We start from the raw sequence: 19,576 nt of genomic DNA, 5'->3' as shown, positions 1-19,576 counted from the left end.
ATGTATATTTACTTACTGAGAGTAGTGCGTGTTCAGTCGTAAGGCACATGCCTTGGTGCAGAGCAGAAAGGCTGATTTCGCGGACTGCACAGTGCTCCATAGCCGAAAGCAATGCCGGACCGATATGGGAAGTGGCGCAGTCTCCTCTAAGCAGCAGTACGGAAGACCAGTGATGATTTACCGTATCCGCAATGCTGAAAATATCCAATTCAACATTGGAATTAATGAAAAACTATTTGTATGTACAGTAAAACCTCGCTAATAAAAACACGGATAATTCGAAATTCGCCGTAATTCGAAATTTTCGCAAAAAAAGAACCCCCTTGAACATGATTTTCATATAAAATCATACCTTTAATTCGTTTATTGCAGAGTCTTGGCTTACTTAATCTGGCTAATAACTGGCTATCTTAAATGATTGCAGAGTCTTGGCATACAAAAATATTCAATAAATCGTAATAAAGTACACTATTTCATGAGCCAGTCATTGAAAATTGTGACAGATTTTTCTTAAAACATCATAAATTCCCTATTTTATTTAAGAAGGTAATATAATAAATAATCCTGACATTCAAACCTAACTTAATCAAATCAAACCTAACCCAATCAAATCAAACCTAACCTGATCAAATCAAACCTAACCTAATCAAATCAAACCTACACGGAATCGGAAATTTCGTAGTTAATTTCGTAAACAAAATTAATGAAAATCAAAATTTTTATATTTTATCCCCATACATTTCATATTTTGTAATTTGATTTTTTTTTCGATTTTTGGTCCTATGGAATTTGTATTAACGAGGTTTTACTGTATTTATGCTAATGAAAAGGAGATACTATTATTGATTTCTGAACATACAAATTTTAGGATGGATACATGCTTTACTCATGAACTCTGAGCCGAAAACGTTATGAAAAATACGTATTAGTCGAGTCACAAAAGCTAGAGCAGCCCGTCCGCGTGCGCCGCCTGCCCCGCCGTGCCACAGCATAATATTATTGTTCAGTTGCTCGCATACAGCCTACAGCGCAACATACTGTTCGTCTGTTCCGGTTCTCATTGTCCTCCTTCAACTTCTTAAATATGCTACAATACCTATACTCCTGTCTGGTGATATCAACTTGGATCTCAAGAAAAAAGAAAACCAACATTTCATCACTTTCATGGAGGATGCGTTCGGACTTCTGCTGATAACGAATCCAGATCTCTTGACTACTCATGGTGGGTCGTGCATCGATTTGATCTTCGCTCGCTACATTGTCAAAATTCATTCTAAAAATTACATAACTTATTTCAGCTATCATAAACCCACGTTGACCATTACTCCTAACGATTATGTGTAGCAAATACTTACGCACCAACATTAGTATATGAGTTCATAAATTTAAATTTTCAGAAAAGTGGAATTGTTTGAATCCTTTAGATTCGGTTACTTTGACAAATAAATTTTCTTTCGAATTTGGACAACCAGCATTCAGAGAATCAGTAAGCAAAGCATGTATCCATGTTTAATAATTTTAGCCGTCAGGGTTTAAGTGACCATCATCTAAGGGGCCCTGGGGGGGTGGAGCCCCCCCGCGAGGTGCATTAACAATGTTGCTACACAATTCATTATAGTTGGTAATGAAAATTGTTTGAAAGTTGATCAATAGCTGTTCCTCCGGTAAAGTTGGGTGGAGTTGAGCTATATCTAACAGTTTCATTGTGTATATTGCAGAAAAAATAACTTGAAGAGACAATGTAAAATAGGAAGGGAAAATGATAAATCGTGCACTGCAGGTATTGTCAAAATACATATTTTTTTCCTGCAGGAATATAAGCACTTCATTCCAATGAAAGATAAGAGAAGTTAGTAATAATCCACTATTTGTACCTTTGCTGGGAATCCTGTTTAGGTGGCTTTTCGGCAAGCGGGAAGAGTTTCTTAGCGGAGATGATAGCTGATTCGACATTAGAGGAAAGCAATGGAGTGAGGTGAGGAAATAGGGGGCGGGCCGGAGGAGGGTTACACCTGGAACCCGCAGCCACTATTCCTTTCATTGCGCGAACCAAGTCTTCGCACAGGACTTCCACCTGAAAACATTCACAGATTAAAAATTAGTATAATTTTTTAACCTTATAATGTAAAGGCTTAAAATCAATGAGATGGATTGCTTGTTTACTCGGGATGTTACAAGATTATTAATAAAAATAATTACCTTCTGAGTATCAATGAGCAGTGCATGTTGGGTATTGTATACTTGAGGGTACGTCCTTTCTAAAGCCTTCAAAACTGCTTCTGAGCACAACGCTTTTAAGTCAGAACCTAGAAAAATAACATTTCATTTCATATTGAATGCATGACAAAATTGGTTAGCTACAATCTCTTTGTTAATAATTACATTCTGAGCTGTAAACAAAAATTGTAGGATTATAAAAATGTTGAAGGAAACCATTATTCTATGCAGATGAAACTTTCATATTACATAATATATGAAGTGGAAGTCATTTTTCAAATTTATTCATAACAGGATTCATATCCATACTCTCCATTCACATTCACATCTGCTTGTTTGGCAGGGCAATGTTAATTTATTTCAATTTAACGATTTAAACACATTAACAGCATACCAGAACCACAACAGCCTTAACTCACATTCTTGTCAAATCGGAGTTAAGGTTAAGAAGCTGTTCAGTTTATTAAAAATATTAATATTAAAACACGTTTACTTGATTATTCCAAAACCTATTTGTATAAATTGTTTTTATAGTGGAACAATTTAACCTTCACTTTTATGTAGTATGTTTATAGTAATGTCCTTTTAGGCTAATACCCAACCTTTTTTCGGATGGCGGGGGAACCCTTGAAACATTTTGTAAAATCTTGGGGAACCCCTATCCGACTGACACAGTCTGTAAAATGGATTAAAGTTGTATTTTTCCCCCAAGCTTTCATTTAATTCATATGCAAAAAGTGCCCTGGAAATTTTTGACAACTCGATCTTGAAATTTTTAAATACCGTTTTTTATGACATGAGAAAATAAAATAATATATTTACATACTTAGTAAGTATGAAGCGAAAACCGTTTTCTGTGAATCTCAAGTGGAAAAATTATCCAGAGCAAATTGTGTGACTTGACAACTAATAAATTGTTATATTTTAATTATTAAACAAAACGTTTATTTATATCTTATTCCATCACTTTATTAACATATTTGCGGAATTTTGTGTTTAAAACTTTAGAGCCAATAATTATCTCCAAATTTAAGATTATTTACTTAAAGAGGTCCGTGTAGTAGTTCATTCTCTTTGCAACAACAGCACAGAATATTATATTGAGCACGTAAATATTGGCATAAAGAAAAACAACGATTGTCCAATTACCTCCATAGCCACTGGTGATTTCAGCCAAGTGTTGAATAGTCGCAGGCAGAGGTGGCGGGTTCCAGTTACTTGTGATAACTTTTAAAATGGCTGCTCTCTGCGAAGCGGGCGGAGGCGGGAAGTGAAGTTCTCTGTCAAAGCGTCCAGCTCTTCTCAAAGCTGGATCTACTGCATCTAATCTGTTTGTTGCACCTATTATCACTACTTCACCCCTGTGAATAGATAAGAAATTTACTTATTTTTAGACAATATTATGTATCTATGTATTTATAAAATCTGATCATTTCGATAACCTAGTTTTATATGGAAATTACTCAACCTTATTTTTTTCATTTCAATTTAAAAACCTTGATTTTTGAAGGAAGTGTGGTTTTTTTCAATTTAACCTAATAGAATAAAAACAATAATTAATCTCAAAAAGGGTTATTTATTTTATGATACAATCACTGACTTTCTTTATGCTCAAATTGCATTGGCAGATTGCATCTGGCCCGATCGTCTGCCACTATTGCCAAAATCTATTATCTATGGTTTTCCAGGATCGTGAATGATTGTGAGTAAATTAGAACCAATCCTATTTCTGTCTGTCACGATTCAAGAAGATTCGAGCAAAGGTTGCCGAGAATGTACGAAAATATTTGAAGCTACCGCCCGCTTGTGAGTCATGCCACTGCAGATAGCCGGTCATTCTGAATTCATCACTTCAGTTGTAAACATCTCTCTCAATAACTATCCTCAAGATGGCGAAAAATGAAAAAACTATCTGGACTAGCGCCGAGGACAAATGGCCGCGACTCGCTACTTGCATAAAATATATTTATAGTTAGGTTTGATAGCTGAGTTTTGACGTAAAATAGCGAGGGAAAACTGTTCAGTGTAGCCACCAATCTAACGAAGAAATAGTTTTCAGTCAACCTATATTTTTAATAATACCAACACTATGTTTATTTTTAAACCAATCAAAAGCAAGGACCAACGCGATCGAATTGTTACGTGTAATTGTTTATAGTGTAAAGACGTTGGTCACGACGGTCGGCGCGGATAGTTGGATCTGTGAGTCTGCCAGTGTAATTAAGCCTTTACTAAGATATACCCCGTTTACATGTGCATGGATTTACTGCTGGCGGTACATATTTATCGCGGCCATAACAAGGAAATGCATGTGTAAACATGTATTATCCTGCAAGTTGCAAGATTGCACGCGTGAATCAAAAAAGTTTGGAAGCTTCTGAATTTTCACGTGACAGTTGGCATTTGCTCAATATCTGCGTCTGCGCAGTAGAACGATAGTAGCGAACCTGCCGGAAAAAAACGAACTACACTGACTCATTTTGGGGTTAATAATAGTACTATAAAATAATGACAACATCACGTGTCACTTACTCTTGAAGAATGAGATAGTTTAAAATACACACTATTGGTGCAAGTAAATCCATGCACGTGCACAGGTGCTATTATCACGTGAAGACATAGGCAGTTATCATACAATGATAAGTCTATATAATAATGCATATTTAAGTATTTGCTGTTAGCATTGCAGTATATTCATACCTGTCACATAGTCCATCCATTTCGGCGAGCAGGGTGCCAACAACACTGGTGTGGACTTGTTCTTGCCGGACACTCCTCACTGGTGCCAGAGCGTCAATTTCATCAAAGAATATTATGCTTGGTTTCATTTTACTGGCCTAGAACAGAAAAGCAAATGTAAAAATTTATGGCAGTAGATAGGTACAGTAAAACCTCGTTAATAAGAACACGGATAATTCGAAATTTTCGCGAAAAAAAAGTCCCTTGAACATTCTTTAATTAGAAATTATTTCCTGAGATTTCCTTAAAATGAGTCCTGGCATAAAAAAATATTCAATAAATCGTAATAAAGTACACTATTTCATGAGCATTGAAAATTGTGACGCACTTTTCTTAAAACATCATAAATTACTTATTTTAAGAAGCTAATAAAAATAATCCTGACATTTTATGACCCATTAACACACACGGAACCGGAAATTTTGTAGGCACAGCTGATCGTAAACAATATTAATGAAAATCAAAAAAAAAAAATTCACAATTTTTATATTTTTCCCCCATACATTTCATTCGTAATTCAAATTTTTTTTCGATTTTCAGTCCCGTGGAATTCGTATTAACGAGGTTTTACTGTACTTATTTTGTAGTAGTCAGACGAAAAGATCCATAAACTATAAAAACCAGCAGTGGTCCTTTTGAACAGTATGTAAGTTATTTATGATTGTTTCGATGCATACAAATTGTACATCGGGTTTAGAGTGTTTTGAAACAATCGAATTTAAACAATTTGAATCGATTGAAAATCAAAGGTGATATATAAATATGTACACATAATGTATTTGAATGAGACAATATCCTCTCAAATATCTTGTTTTTAGATCACAAAGGAATGATGCAGACGCGCATTACTGTCAAACAAGAACTTTTATCCACATGTTAAAACTGTGAGCTAACAATCCCCTCCAGCGCAGCTAATTGCACTTCCGTTTTAAAATGAGGAACGCCCCCAAATTTATCATTTCATTTTACGCTCCTGTGGTGTACGGATCTGTCAATTTACATAAATTGAAGCTTTTTACACGCCTCTAGCACGCGTTGCCGCCATGACAGGTACGTTATTGAGAAGTCTTCTACTATGCGATTACAGCGACTTCCTGTTATCGCTGATTTCTTGATGTCGGACAATATAATAACCCATTTTCGGTAAATACTGTTAATAATGCAATATCTCTGCATTAACCCAATGATATAAGCTTGTATGTAATAGGAAGTACAAGAAACTATTAAATATTGCAAATGAAACATACTCACTTGTTGAAAGAGAAGCTTGATATTCCTTTCGCTTTCTCCGACCCATTTCTTTAGGCAGTCGGCCCCCTTCCTCATGAAGAAAGAGACCTTCTGTCCACCCTGTATTGAGCACTCGCTGGCCAGGGCTCGAGCCAACAGCGTCTTACCCGTGCCCGGAGGTCCGTGGAAGAGGACACCCTTTGGGGGACGGGTGCCAAACCTTTGAAACAGTTGCGGATACATTAAAGGAAATAGAACCATTTCCCGTAAACATCTTATGTGGCCTTCTAATCCACCAACCTGAAAACAATGTAATTTTTACATAGAAGACATTCAAACAAGAATAATATGAAAGTATTATAACAATATCTAGTAATTAGGTTATATTACCGATGAAAAACGAACACTCCCGTCCAATTCTACCGGTTGCATTTCTCGTAATGCCCTGTCTGTGTGTTCTCCTAATGTCTTCGATTTTTGTCTGAAACAAAAAGAAATCAAATATTAAACCTATTATAGAGATATCAAAATAGAATTCAGTGTACAGTGTTGTCAAAGAAATACTTGACCATTACTTTTTAATGATAAAATAAAAACGAATGTATATTACACAAAATTAAACAATGTTATTAGAAATAATAAACACTTGAAAATGTTTGGTTAAAAGTTTCATTAGTACTTATTCCACAATAATTATCATAATACACTTAAGACTAGATCCTCATCCTAGAGGATATTTTCAAGCTGTGATAAGTCCAATTATTTTGATTATTTTCTTTTTCATTGTCATAAAAAAAAAAAAATTATCAGTGAAAAATTACTATTTTGACTCCCGATTATCCCGGTGGGGAGAGGTGGCACGGATAAACGAAAAACACGGATAATCCGAACTATGGGTTTTCTCTTTTTAAAATACTACATATTATTTATTATACATTTCTAAAGCAGACAATTATTTTAACATGTTTAATACTCATTATTTATTTAGAAAATCTGTAATTTTGGTTTATTTGCAGGAATCTTTCTAATATCAGTTAAAATTTTCCAAAGCGAGGTTAATGTGTATGAAAATGAGTGATTTTTTAAAAATTAAATTCATGCACGGATAATCCGCAAACTGGATAATCCGCACACGGATAATCGGGAGTTCACTGTATTAATACATTCAATATAAATTTGAAAGTTAGGCCATTTATATATTTTTTCGGTTTTACGGAGGACTAGCTTTATATTTATGAAATTGATTTGATTTTAATTAATCTTACCTAATTTTAGTTTTACTCTTTTGGACAGACACATTCAATTCATCTTCAGTATCGGATATCGATGAACTGCTGCTCGTTGTTGGGCTTTGAGCTAAAAAGTTGAAAAGAAATTTATAAAATTATTTTATGATATTAGTGGATTGTATTATCCCAAAGATATATTAATAATATTTCTACTTACATCTCACAATAATCTTTGGTTGCTTTCTTTCTCTAAGGCTATAAGTCTTTCGTATTGTATAAGGCTTCTTTCTCATAGTATATTGCTTTCCTACAAATAAAAAAAAACATAAAAAAAAATTAATAATTGATAATTTTTATTAACAAACTACATTTACAATTCCGAAATTGACAAATCATTTTCAATTGTTTTATTTTGGAAAACAAATTGCAAATAGAACATAAGGCTGTCCACCAATTATGTGGTCTGATGTGGTCTAATGAATGTCAGTGGCACACCCAAACATGAAAATTATCTGAATGATTTTAAACTGAAAGGCAATAAACTATACCTTGGGCTTAGACAAATAAAAACACGGCAAAAAAATGATTTGTAATAATTATTCTCCAGCAGCCTTTTTAGAAAAATTACTAAGATTTTAATTTCAAACACAAAAATTTCAAAACACTAATGATGGGTTTTTTAGAAACTCAATCCCTAATGGAACTGTAAAAACTTCTCGGTGTCCACCCAAATTCCGGAGTGGTGTAGGTCATGGCTGGGGAGGGCTGACAGGGCTCTAGCCTGGGGGCCCGGGCTGTGGGGGGCCCGGCGTGTGGGGTTGACCAGATAAACACACATCATAAATTAGCTTTAATAGTAAAAAAAAAAGAATTATACTTAATGGCCAGCCATTAAGTGCAATATATTTTCTGATTATTATGTGTCGATACTCGACAGCTCCATTATTAAAGTAGATGTATTGAAAATCGCCAATAATTCACTGTATAAGTACCCTCAATTTGAACTTAACAATTTGAAAAACGTTAATGTAGTGTTTCACACTGACTTTAATCTAAGCGGTAGATAGGGGGTCCGCCAAATACCATAGCCTGAGGGCCCGTTTCAGGATGTGGGGGCCATGGTGTAGGTACACCAAGTGCAATAGATAAAAGACCGATAAACGATATATTAGGCTGTGTTGTGTTGAATAGGTTTGTGTATAAGTTAAATGCAATAATACTTTTTTTTGTCCATTATCAATTACTATTTTGGAACCTCAATATTAAAAAACCAAAAATCTACGATAAACATTCGGCGAAAAGAACGACTACACCCACTACAGTCAGTCGGTGGTGGTGTAAATCAAAAAAACATTTTTTTTTGGTGGAATTTGGCATAAATATTGTAGCTCTCTAGACCAGTGTTTCCCAAACTTTCGGCATCTGTGTACCCCTTCTATAATTTTCGTAATACTGAGTATCCCTCGTCAAAATAAAATGCATATAAGTACTTTAATTACAATCAAAATATATTTATATTTTCCTTTTGTAGTACATAAACAAAATAATAATCAACGAAAAATAAAATTCATTCATAATAAAATTTAATAAAAGTTATATTATAAAAAATAACATTCAAATCATAGAGCGCTACCAGGAATACAAACTGCCATTATATCTTGGTTTTATAGACTATGAAAAGAGCGTTTGATTCCATCAAAAAATTCTCAATTATAGACGCCCTTAGCAACCAAGGAATTTCCAGACGCTAGCATAAACATATTGAACAGTATATACAGTGACGCCACAGCATGCGTGAAACTCCACACACGGTTGTGTAAATTCCCCATTAACAAAGGTGTCCGGCAAGGTGATACCATTTCACCTAAACTATTCACCGCTACTCTTGAGGACTTATTTAGGAAACTTGATTGGGAGGAAAAAGGTGTTCCAATCAATGGAGAGCACCTCAGTCACCTGCGCTTTGCAGATGATATTGTTATACTCTCACAAGACCCGAAAGACCTCCAAGGTAGAATGCAAGAACTCGCGGATGTCAGTCAAACGGTCGGTCTAAAGATAAATGTCTCAAAGACAAAAGTGATGAGGAACTGTTTTTCGGACCCTGCGATTATCTGTATTTCTGGCACCCAAAATAAGTATGCGTACATAGATTTCGAAAAATGCATTGACACGTCTTATCACTAGATGAAAGGATCAATTGCTACACGCTTGCGGAAAAATTAGTGTTCTCCATATTTTTTTACAGTGTCTGGATAGTGTGTAAGAGACGTATTCTTCAGTTTTTTTGGAAATATTGTTGGACCAGATAATCTGGAAAGACTGGTGGTTTTGGGTAGCCTACTGGAAAGGCAAAACAAAGGAAGAACATCATGTTTTTTCTTTCTCCTGCATTATTTGTTTTTTCCCCGCTAACACGGTATTGCATCCCGAACGACAATATCGACTGCTTGATCTGCAAACCGGATAACTCCATTTGGGCAAATTGTTCAGGAATAATAATTTAATTATCGAGCTGAATTTATCAATTCCAAAAATACACTTGAAATTTTTTTTTACAAATAAGCTGCACTATGAATTAATACGCTATTTTAGCTTCTCTTTTATATATATAAAGAAAATTTATAAGAAGAGCATAAGTTGTTCCATTTACGATATTGGACATTATTTGTCATCTGCAGTTGGCTGTTTTGTGTGAAAAACGATAACGCATTTGTTTATAGGTTTAGGAGTGTGAAATTTTGTGTGAGCATAGAAAACATGCTTGATAACAAAATGCCATCAAAATCTCATTTTTGGTCAAAAGTGCAGTTGGCAGGTTTGTAGATTAAGCAGTCGATATATAATATTTGAGACAAGACAGATCATTGAAGCCAATTATCTCAGTTTTACCTTTTGGAGGAGGCCAATGTCAGTTAAGGGTAGTGGTAGTAGGGGCATAATTTATTTATATATATGAAAGGAATACTATATAAAATATGCTATCGTTAATTGTTGTGGGTATGTATAATTTTGATTGTAATGCAAAATGATTACCTTCACAATTCTGTGATTCAATATAGGCATTTCTTGGTTTTCTAGTCCTATTGGATCTCCTTACAACTATTTCACTACCGGAATCAGAACTATTGTCACTATCACTCCCTGAAAATTGAGAAAAATATGATCAAATATATTTTTAAAATTTTCATTTTAGACAATATTTAATTATGTATATATGTTCTGAGGGCGATGTATGATTATATGTTCTGGAAACAAATTCGAGACGGTAAATAAACAGAAGATAAGCTTAGTATTAAAAGTTCATGAGTTGTACTGCTCGAGTGCCTGAATGAAGGTATTGAACATGTTGATGGGTGAGCTATCAGAGAGAGAATGAATTCCTGACATTAGTTAATAAATAGAATTGTTTAATTTATGAAAATAAATTGAAACGGGTCACTGTATAATATTATAAGTGATGTTTAAATAAAAAGTAATAATATTAAACTAACATCTTTCACCGTCTATGTGAGTGCTCTGATCCTTTAAAGTATCAACCTGTCTGTAATTCTAATAACTACGCTATCTGAAATGCAAATTCAAATTCCATCAATGAAAGGCAATCAGGTTTGTTACTAAATTAAGGAATTGATTATTAATTGTTACGTTAAAGTTTAAGAATGTTAAAGTTGTATTATTGAAAATACATAATTTTGTGAAAAACCCAGAAACATACCTTGAAACCTAAGATAGTGTAGTTATTGAAGTTACTTTGCATGAATCATAGATGGATCGATAGTTTAAAGGATTAGTAGGTTTTCAAAATGATGTATTTTCAATAATATTAGATTGTACTTTACAAAAAACTTAGGGCATTATTGAGTTTGTTCACCTGTTTCTCGTTGACTGTGGCTATTAGCACCTATGTCATCTTTCTTTGCCCCCCTGCTTCGATTCCCTCGTCTGTTGTTTTCCGTGGCATTGCTGCTCCTGCCACGCCTAAGTCGTAGATTCCGATTGCTGACTCTTCTTGTGCTCATGCTATTTTCATTTTCATTGCTGCTGTAATATGATACAACGATTCTATTAACAAACATCTTGTTCCATTTAATGACAGCATGAAATCTAAAGAATTTGGACTATAACTTAGGTCTTGTCCAGATGGCGCGATCTGACTCGCGCATATTCAAGGTACATGTGACCTCATTGAGCCGATTACATGTACTCGCGACGAGCCAACTCTCGCGTGCAGTCGAGGTACAGGTGACTTCATTGAGTCGTCCACGTGCACTCACGGCGATACACGCATTATCTGGACAAGCTCTTATGAAGTCTTATTATATTATTATAATGCTAATTCTGCAACATTTTTAGTGGCTACCTATTTATAAAAATGAGAATGTTTTGATTTCAGTACAAGTCGATGATGTTTCGTGTTAGAAATGGTCATTGTATGTAGTAATTTATAAAACAATATGTACCATACATTCATAACAAGTTTCAGGGTTTGTCTTGACAATATCTAGATATATATTAAATAGTATGTTAAATTGACTGTTTGTGTGAATCAGTAATTTAAATGAATCGCAGCCAATTTAATAATTAGTTTTAGCAGTCATTTTTTAGGTTAAATCTCATATTTTCAGACTGTCTTTGAGAGAATGTTTCCTTCAATGTCTTAAATAATATGGACATAGCAATGAAGTAAGAGGATTGATGAAACAGAAACAAAATTAATATTTGAAATGAAATTTGTCATTATTATTACAAAATGAAGCTACACCAACCCGTCATCAGAATTTTCTTTTTCGTTGTCATGTTTATCTTCCGCTCCACCTTCATCAGACTTCTTATCGGATTCTGCATTCGAAACGCCATTCTCGCAGATGACTTCCAAGTCGTGATTCCTTTCCTCGTCAGTTTTGATTTCTTTTTTGACCCCGATTCTCGGGGGATTCCCCGACTCTCGATTGACGCTCTTTTTATTGGTTATTTTATCGTTGCTATTGTCTTCATCACTTACGGGCTGATCGCGAATTCTTTTATTCTGCTGAAGAATATAATATGTTAAAATAATGGATACAATCATTAGTTTAATTAATTTTAATGTCATAATTAATGTACTGTTGCAAGACAGCTCAACCAGACTATTCCAGTGCTGATGTTAAGTAAGATATTGGGTCCTGAATGGGTCTTGAATCTACTTGAACTTCTCTCTCAAAATTCTCAATATTATTATTTTTATTCAATCACCTTTCAGTGAAACCTTTCAGTAGATTCAAACAACAATAATCATACATAAAATATAATATGTATGAAGAAAATCAGAAAAATAATGAAATGTAGATTGATGATGGTCATTCAGCAGACAGAGGGAGGAAATTAAATCATAACCAATTTCGGCTTCGAGTTTAATTTCTACTATAAGAGAAAAGCAGTATGCTCTGTTGAAGTTGTGAGAAGCATACAAATCCAACGTGATCATGCAACAGTGCATTGAATTAAGAATGTCTGGTTTACTTAAAAAAATTGAATATTCTGCAGCGCACCTGGGATTCAATCGCGGGCGGACATTTTGAAAATCTCTGATGTAATGTGTTTACCATTTGTTTAGCCGGTCTTGCCCTTTCTTCATCATCACTTGAACTATCTGACGAAGACATCATTTGACGGATGCCAAAGAGCCGTGGATAACCTTTCACTTTCAGTTCATTGGTGATCCAGCTCTCATTGAATGTGTGATGCAGTAGTTTCCTTTGCCTACCACTGCGACGCACATCTGCAAACATGCCATAGTATTAGTTTAGGTTATACCGCTGTTATTGTATTGTTTACTGCAGCATATTGATAGGATACTTACGGCTTGTTGATTCTTGCATAGGCTTGTCACTGTCCTCCATGTAGTTGTTAGGCTGTAAAGGCCGGAGTTGTCTGTCGACAGCGTTCGATCTACGGGGGCGTTCCACTCTACGAACTCTCTGTCCATCTTCGAAAAACACCCTCATAGGACGGCACCTGAAATATGATATCGATAATGTGAATGGACTAAGTACTGGATGTCAGTGATTACCTAAATTTAGTAGCATAAAATAGATATTAAAAGTTTATGACGACATACTTGACGTTTTAAATAGGTTTTGTCAAGGCTTTGAGCAATCTGTGTAATTTAATAAAACTGGGAAAAAGATAATTTTTAAGTATACAAAAATTTATTTTTATATAAATTAATATATTTTGATAATCGAAAAATAAAAATGCTTTTGTTTTACGACACTGCTCTTATACGTTTGGCATAAAAAGCCCTGTCCACATACGGGTTTTTTCCCGTTTGTTTCATGAATTCATCACAATGCATGCGTCGTCTGTGCATTGCGTGCTTCAAACCGGTTTCAAAATGGCCGTAATCTGTGATGAAAGTACTAGCGCAAGCAGATCCGACAGGCTTTTATTCCTGTTCAACACTCCAGCAACTTTGTATTTTTTCAGGAAAGTTCGGGTTATTTTAGTTTGAGTTTTATTTTGACAAATGACATTTACGGGGGTGAATAATTAATTCATACAAGAATATTTATTTTTATCATTCATGTAATGCAAAGTATACTGACCAGACGGTAGTAAACTAGTTCCAAGACCGATTTTGTTATTAGGACACACTCAATTATTCTAAATGTGATTGTAGAAATAAGTAAAAAAAATAATGTTAATATAAATAAGTAGGTGTTTGTTATTCCGAAACTTACTGTATATTTTTAACCTTTTTCAGTAGTTTTCCAAGTAAACTTCATGATGGCGCTGTGTAACCGAGAATTTTTTTGTTCGTCACTTGCGAATCCATTTACGACTTGACAAAGTGAAAACTTTGATGAACTATGTGGACAGTGAGACAAATGCCTCTGCTTGAGACATGCACAAAACTACTCGGTGTACAACCAGAATTAAACAGTTGAAGTGAAAGTGAATGATGGAAGTGATTAGATGTGGACTTAGCTAATGACCTTGCTTACACAAATTTCATCATTTCTATCAACTACATTACGTAGTTGAAAAATTAATTTTACCAACACTGTAATAAGGGTGCATATTTCAAATTACCGGGCATATCTTTAAAACACAAAGTAACGATGGTAGATTATCTGTAAAGTTGAAAGAAATAGGTTGTTCTTCAATTCATGTGTCAACTTAAATATTGCGATTTCGAATGTGGATAATGCAGTCTCAATTATATTATAGGTAAATGGTTTGAAGATATCTACAATACATGAATTGAGTGATTCCCGAAAATTCATAGATTATGAGATATAAATTAATATTTACAGTCGTGGTAATGAACCATGTGAGATTATTTACTTCGTTAAATGGGCCACAACTCCCCTGGCCTGGAGCCTGGGTGTTTATGTGATTGTTACAATGAACTACTACACTACTACACTTGATTGATAATATTGAGTCTCATTAACTGTTGTAGTGATAAAAAGATTATTAAAATAACAAACAAAATGAGGTGACATCAATAAACGGATAGGCACATCAAAATGGTTATTCTATAAACAATACTGTGTAGACAGTAATTATAGCTTTGTGATTACCTTCTTGAAAATTTGTCTGGTTCCGTGTCCTCACTTTCTGGATACATTATCCTAGGCATCTTGATGCTCCTTAGTCTCTTACTTACCACTGAAAAAAAAAAAGATGAACAACACAATTGACAGTGATCTATCCAACTACAGTGAAGTCCCGATTTTACGTTTGAAGGGACTGATAACAACAATGTAAATAAAGGGAAAACGTAAAGTGATTTTTTTAGAACGATGTGAATGATTACCATGCATTGAATTGAATGTGTTCAGATAAAATTGATATGTGAAAATTTTATGTTAGGGTTGTTTAAAGGTCATGATTCCGATGCCACAAAACAGCATAAATGCAACGTGTCAATAATGTTATTATATCTAATAAATCATTTTCAAATGAATAAAAAAAGAAGTTATAAGAATTATAAGAATAATTATTGTGATTCTACAATTTATTATATCAAATACCTCCTATGTGGTTTGAGTCATATTCTGAGATAATCGAAAAAAAAACTGTTTTAAAAATAGTCGTAAATGATATAATTGGTGTAATTACGGCGTACAAAGACGCTTTCGACACTTAATCGGTTAATTAATAACTTAATAATATATTTATTATTTAATAGAAAAATCCTAGGGTTTTCCATGTTTTATTACATTGCATTCTATATGCATCGTGTTGAACATGTTGAATCATATGTGAACACACCATGTTCACATAATATGATTATTTTAATACTGACCGATTGTGGCGGACGCTCACATAGGATTAATTAAATTTTTCAAAATATTTTTTTTTTTTTTAAAACAGCAGATTGACAAAAACTAATGTAACTTTTATCCAATATAAATATTAGTAGATTTGATGAAAAATCACATTTTCATACATTGAGGCGGCCAGTGCTGCCGTTTTCTAGGTACCCTGTAATGACTGCGCAGCTCTCTTGGTGTCCATCCATCTACGGTTTCATCCTAAAATCATAAAATCAAACACTCAGAAAAAATAGGCTTAATAACATAATTTCATTTTCATTTCAATATGAAATTTGATAACTAGTGTTGATCACAATAAAAATTCAGTCATATTCACAGATATTCAATGTTCCCAGACACATGCAGTGGACATGACATTTTCAATAGTATTCACACCAACAGACATGTAGCATATTCAATAAGCCATATTACAGACACAAGAAGATTGGAGGGGTGTTGTGTGAGACAAGGCAATACAACAGGTACAATCTAAATACTGTCAGCGATAGCGACGAAGACATCAGAACCTCAGTTTAATTGTGAAGCTGTACAAGTTATGCGCACACTACCATCAAATCACCCCGAACCAAAATTTAAACAGTTTAGCTATGAATGAAACCATTGACAACCAAAACAAAATACAGTAATATCTCACATACACTTGCTAATTTGTTTGGCTGATATTCCGGACTATTTGAAAGCAGATTCTTGGAAGAATGGGGCATATAGAAAAAAGGTACATAATTGGTTCCAGGAACTGTGAAATGTTTACATAACACTATTTGACTTGGTTTAAGCCGCGTTGACACGGTCCAAGTACGATCCAAGTACACTTGGACCGAAAGCCATCCAAGTGCACTCGTATGAGACATCTTCATACTAATTATTCCTATCCAAGCTACTTGGACCGCGTCCTACTCATCCAAGTTAGCTTGGATAGGAATAATTAGTATGAAGCTGTCACTTGGATGGCACTTGGTCCAAGTGTACTTGGATCGTACTTGGACCGTGTCAACCCGGCTTTAGGCAAGGTTTAATTGAATTTTAAAAACTAACTAATATCATGTACAATTATCTGTATTCTCTGTTCAATTAAAAAAAATAAGTATGACTGATAAAATTTAGTATGTACTATTTCTCCACATTATATCTCCACAGCGTTCACCCTTTGCCACTGATAACTAGTGTATTCAAGCATATCTGTCATGTGTGCTACATTGTAGGTCTGCAGATATAAATGGACTTTAAAATGTTAAAGTGTATACTTTATAATAAAGAGCCAATCTACTTAGCTTATTTAGAATAAACAATTTATTTAAAAATAAATATTTTGCTAATTTATGGGGAAGGAAGTTGGTAACAATATAATATTATATAAAAAAAATACATAGAAAAAGCTTTCGGTAACTAAACTAGTTATTTATGGCCTCTACTTATTGATTTATACATACTAGCATAATAATTACTGCTAATTAGTAGATTTTAAATATATATTATGCCAGGAAAAGTGAATTTATTTATAATTGAGATAGATGTATATGAATATATTTACAGCACACACTGTGCAATGTTAGAATAGTTGACTCCTGTTCCATGGGTTGCAGGTTCGAAACCTGTGGCCGGGTCAAATCCGCATGTTGATTTTTCAATCAATGCATATATTTGGATTCAGAGCAAGGGCTGAGTTTATGGCAAACAATTAATCATAGTAACAAACCCTATATTCTCTGATCTATCTTGAATGATGACTGCGTTAAACAATGAATTACTGTGGATGGTGCATCATTTATAATTACACAAGGGTCTACCTACTACAAATTATAAAGTACACACTGTTTAGTAAATATTATATTAGTCTATTTATAACAGTTATAATTGATATCAAGAAAATATTGACTATAATCTGGATAGATAGGTATGTGTTAAGCATAAACCAAACATTACAGGTCAATTTAGTCAAATAATATAATGTTAATTAATTATCAATGCAACAAAGAAGGAAAGAAACAACTCACAACCATGTGACAGAAATCAATGTTTTTCAAGTTCTAAAAATATTTAGGTGTTTACTTAATAGGTGGGTATCAATAAAACAAACCAAATTATCCAAATAAAGGTGTAATATTGTGAACGCTTGGACATAAGATAAGTAAATTCAAGATACATGCAACCTACATGCTAAAAAAATCGAATGTGAATTTTCGTTTTCCCACACCCAGAAAAGTTGAGCAACTAAAATGAAACAAAGGCCAAGTTATGTCAGCAATTTTGATGCAAAACTTTTCACCTGTTCATCATCGACTTTCGATAGAGTTCTTTTCCTATAATTCCTATCGTCAGCGTCTCCGTTGACGCTTCGGCGTGTTTTGACCATTGCTTCAAACGTATGAAGGATGTCGCAAACCACTCCTTACATAAAACTTATTACAACCGCAACAAATGCTCTAATGATGAATAATTTACGCTGATAACGTTCATGATTATATTTCTAATGCAGTTTTATGTCATAAATATTGTATAAAATCAGAGTCTACAGTTTATTTTAAATTTGTAGTTACATATAAAAACGATACCACAGCCTATTGACGAACGCCATGTTCTTTAGAAAATGGAGTTCGCGTGTTCGATATTTTTCTTTTAAAATTACACTCACCGATTAACTAAGAATATCCTATCTAAATATTACGCTAATTTCAAATACATTGATAAAATATACCGTTTTATAAAAAAATCATGAGCATTAACACTACACGCTTAGCTTAGCTGTTTATCGTCAACTGTCAAAAAAGCTCACAACAAAGGCTGTACAAAATATTTCGGGGGTGAGTTGTTCAACATTATTTTTTGTACCCGTGTAGTTTTTTTCGCTCTCAGAGAAAATAGCTTTCAACGTCCAAGAATCATTATTATTTATTTACACATTGGAAAAAAATTAATAAATCACATAATTTAATATATCTGTAAAATATAAAATAATTAAAATTATTCTGAAAATTCTAAAGCTAAATTTTAACAAAAGGAATACAAGATTTTTTTTATTAAAAATACATAAAATTGCTGTCACATAAAGACTAGTTACAAATTCTTAAAATGAATATAAAATAAAATAAGAGATTAGCTGATAAAAAGATTTGTTAATTTACAAATGAAACATGTGTACCTACTGGTACCTACTAATTTTTCAAGTTCATCCACTGCCTTCTAGAGTTTATCCCTGACCTTTTTTTAGTCATACTACCTTTAAAAATGGCAACATTATTCTTGGTTGCCAGAAGTGATTTTTATTCATATTCGGCTAAAATTTCGAGAAAGAGAATTATTTTTTCGGGAAGCGCGGGTGTGTATAATATTAATTAATAGTAGGTACATAATATGTAGGTAAAATGTAAAAATAAAAAGACTAAAATTAAAAAAGAAATGTTAATATAGCCTCCACTCCATTGAGGCTCAGGAGTACAGAGTTAGGAATGTCAATGGTATCCAAAGAATAGTAGGTACAGGTCAAAATACCTAAGAGCAAACAAAAGTATACAATAGTAAGTAAACTTTTACTGCTCCACAAATGCACATGCACAATCATTTATTTAAAACTCAATGCATAATATCCATACCTGAAAATATTGTTTTCAAATTTAATGTAATTTGGACAGTCCACATTGTAAAAATTTGAGCGTTGTAATGAAAAAACCATTCCACATGTAAAAACAAGGTCATTTGTCTAAAAGTATTTTTGAGTGAATGTGAATAGTTTTTATACAATGTTTATTTGATTATGGGCAGATGTATCTTCATTTAAACTAGGCATAACTTAATTTTTTTTATAAACAATTCTGGATACTAGATTTATATATTTAT

The 19,576-nt window shown here is 33.6% G+C and overlaps 1 protein-coding gene across 13 annotated transcripts in view; it reads right to left on the bottom strand.

Moving 5' to 3' along the window:
• LOC147068486 (ATPase family AAA domain-containing protein 2-like) overlaps positions 1-18,545 on the bottom strand; it is a 31,301-nt gene extending 12,756 nt beyond the window's left edge. The window contains exons 1-17 of one of the 13 annotated variants that reach the window (XM_085952154.1): positions 18,009-18,545; positions 15,856-15,940; positions 14,984-15,071; positions 13,258-13,412; positions 12,947-13,176; positions 12,185-12,447; positions 11,290-11,459; positions 10,452-10,559; positions 7,633-7,722; positions 7,452-7,542; positions 6,577-6,667; positions 6,208-6,486; positions 4,918-5,054; positions 3,367-3,578; positions 2,200-2,306; positions 1,875-2,074; positions 17-194 (exon numbers count right to left, since the gene is read on the bottom strand). In XM_085952154.1, the coding sequence (XP_085808280.1) occupies positions 17-194; positions 1,875-2,074; positions 2,200-2,306; positions 3,367-3,578; positions 4,918-5,054; positions 6,208-6,486; positions 6,577-6,667; positions 7,452-7,542; positions 7,633-7,722; positions 10,452-10,559; positions 11,290-11,459; positions 12,185-12,447; positions 12,947-13,176; positions 13,258-13,412; positions 14,984-15,071; positions 15,856-15,940; positions 18,009-18,095 (2,571 nt within the window). In that variant the 5' untranslated portion in view covers positions 18,096-18,545. The remainder of the gene's footprint in view (positions 1-16; positions 195-1,874; positions 2,075-2,199; positions 2,307-3,366; positions 3,579-4,917; positions 5,055-6,207; positions 6,487-6,576; positions 6,668-7,451; positions 7,543-7,632; positions 7,723-10,451; positions 10,560-11,289; positions 11,460-12,184; positions 12,448-12,946; positions 13,177-13,257; positions 13,413-14,983; positions 15,072-15,855; positions 15,941-18,008) is intronic. The other 12 variants (XM_085952155.1, XM_085952156.1, XM_085952157.1 and 9 more) reach the window with 12 other exon arrangements.
• Positions 18,546-19,576: the final 1,031 nt, after the last annotated feature.

Source organism: Rhyacophila brunnea, unplaced genomic scaffold (assembly GCF_057557595.1).
Source record: "Rhyacophila brunnea isolate RB1 unplaced genomic scaffold, BYU_Rbru_1.0 scaffold_3, whole genome shotgun sequence".
Lineage (NCBI taxonomy): Eukaryota > Metazoa > Arthropoda > Insecta > Trichoptera > Rhyacophilidae > Rhyacophila > Rhyacophila brunnea.
The sequence above is the reverse complement of the archived record's forward strand: the minus strand, read 5'-3'. Positions and strand labels throughout refer to the sequence as shown.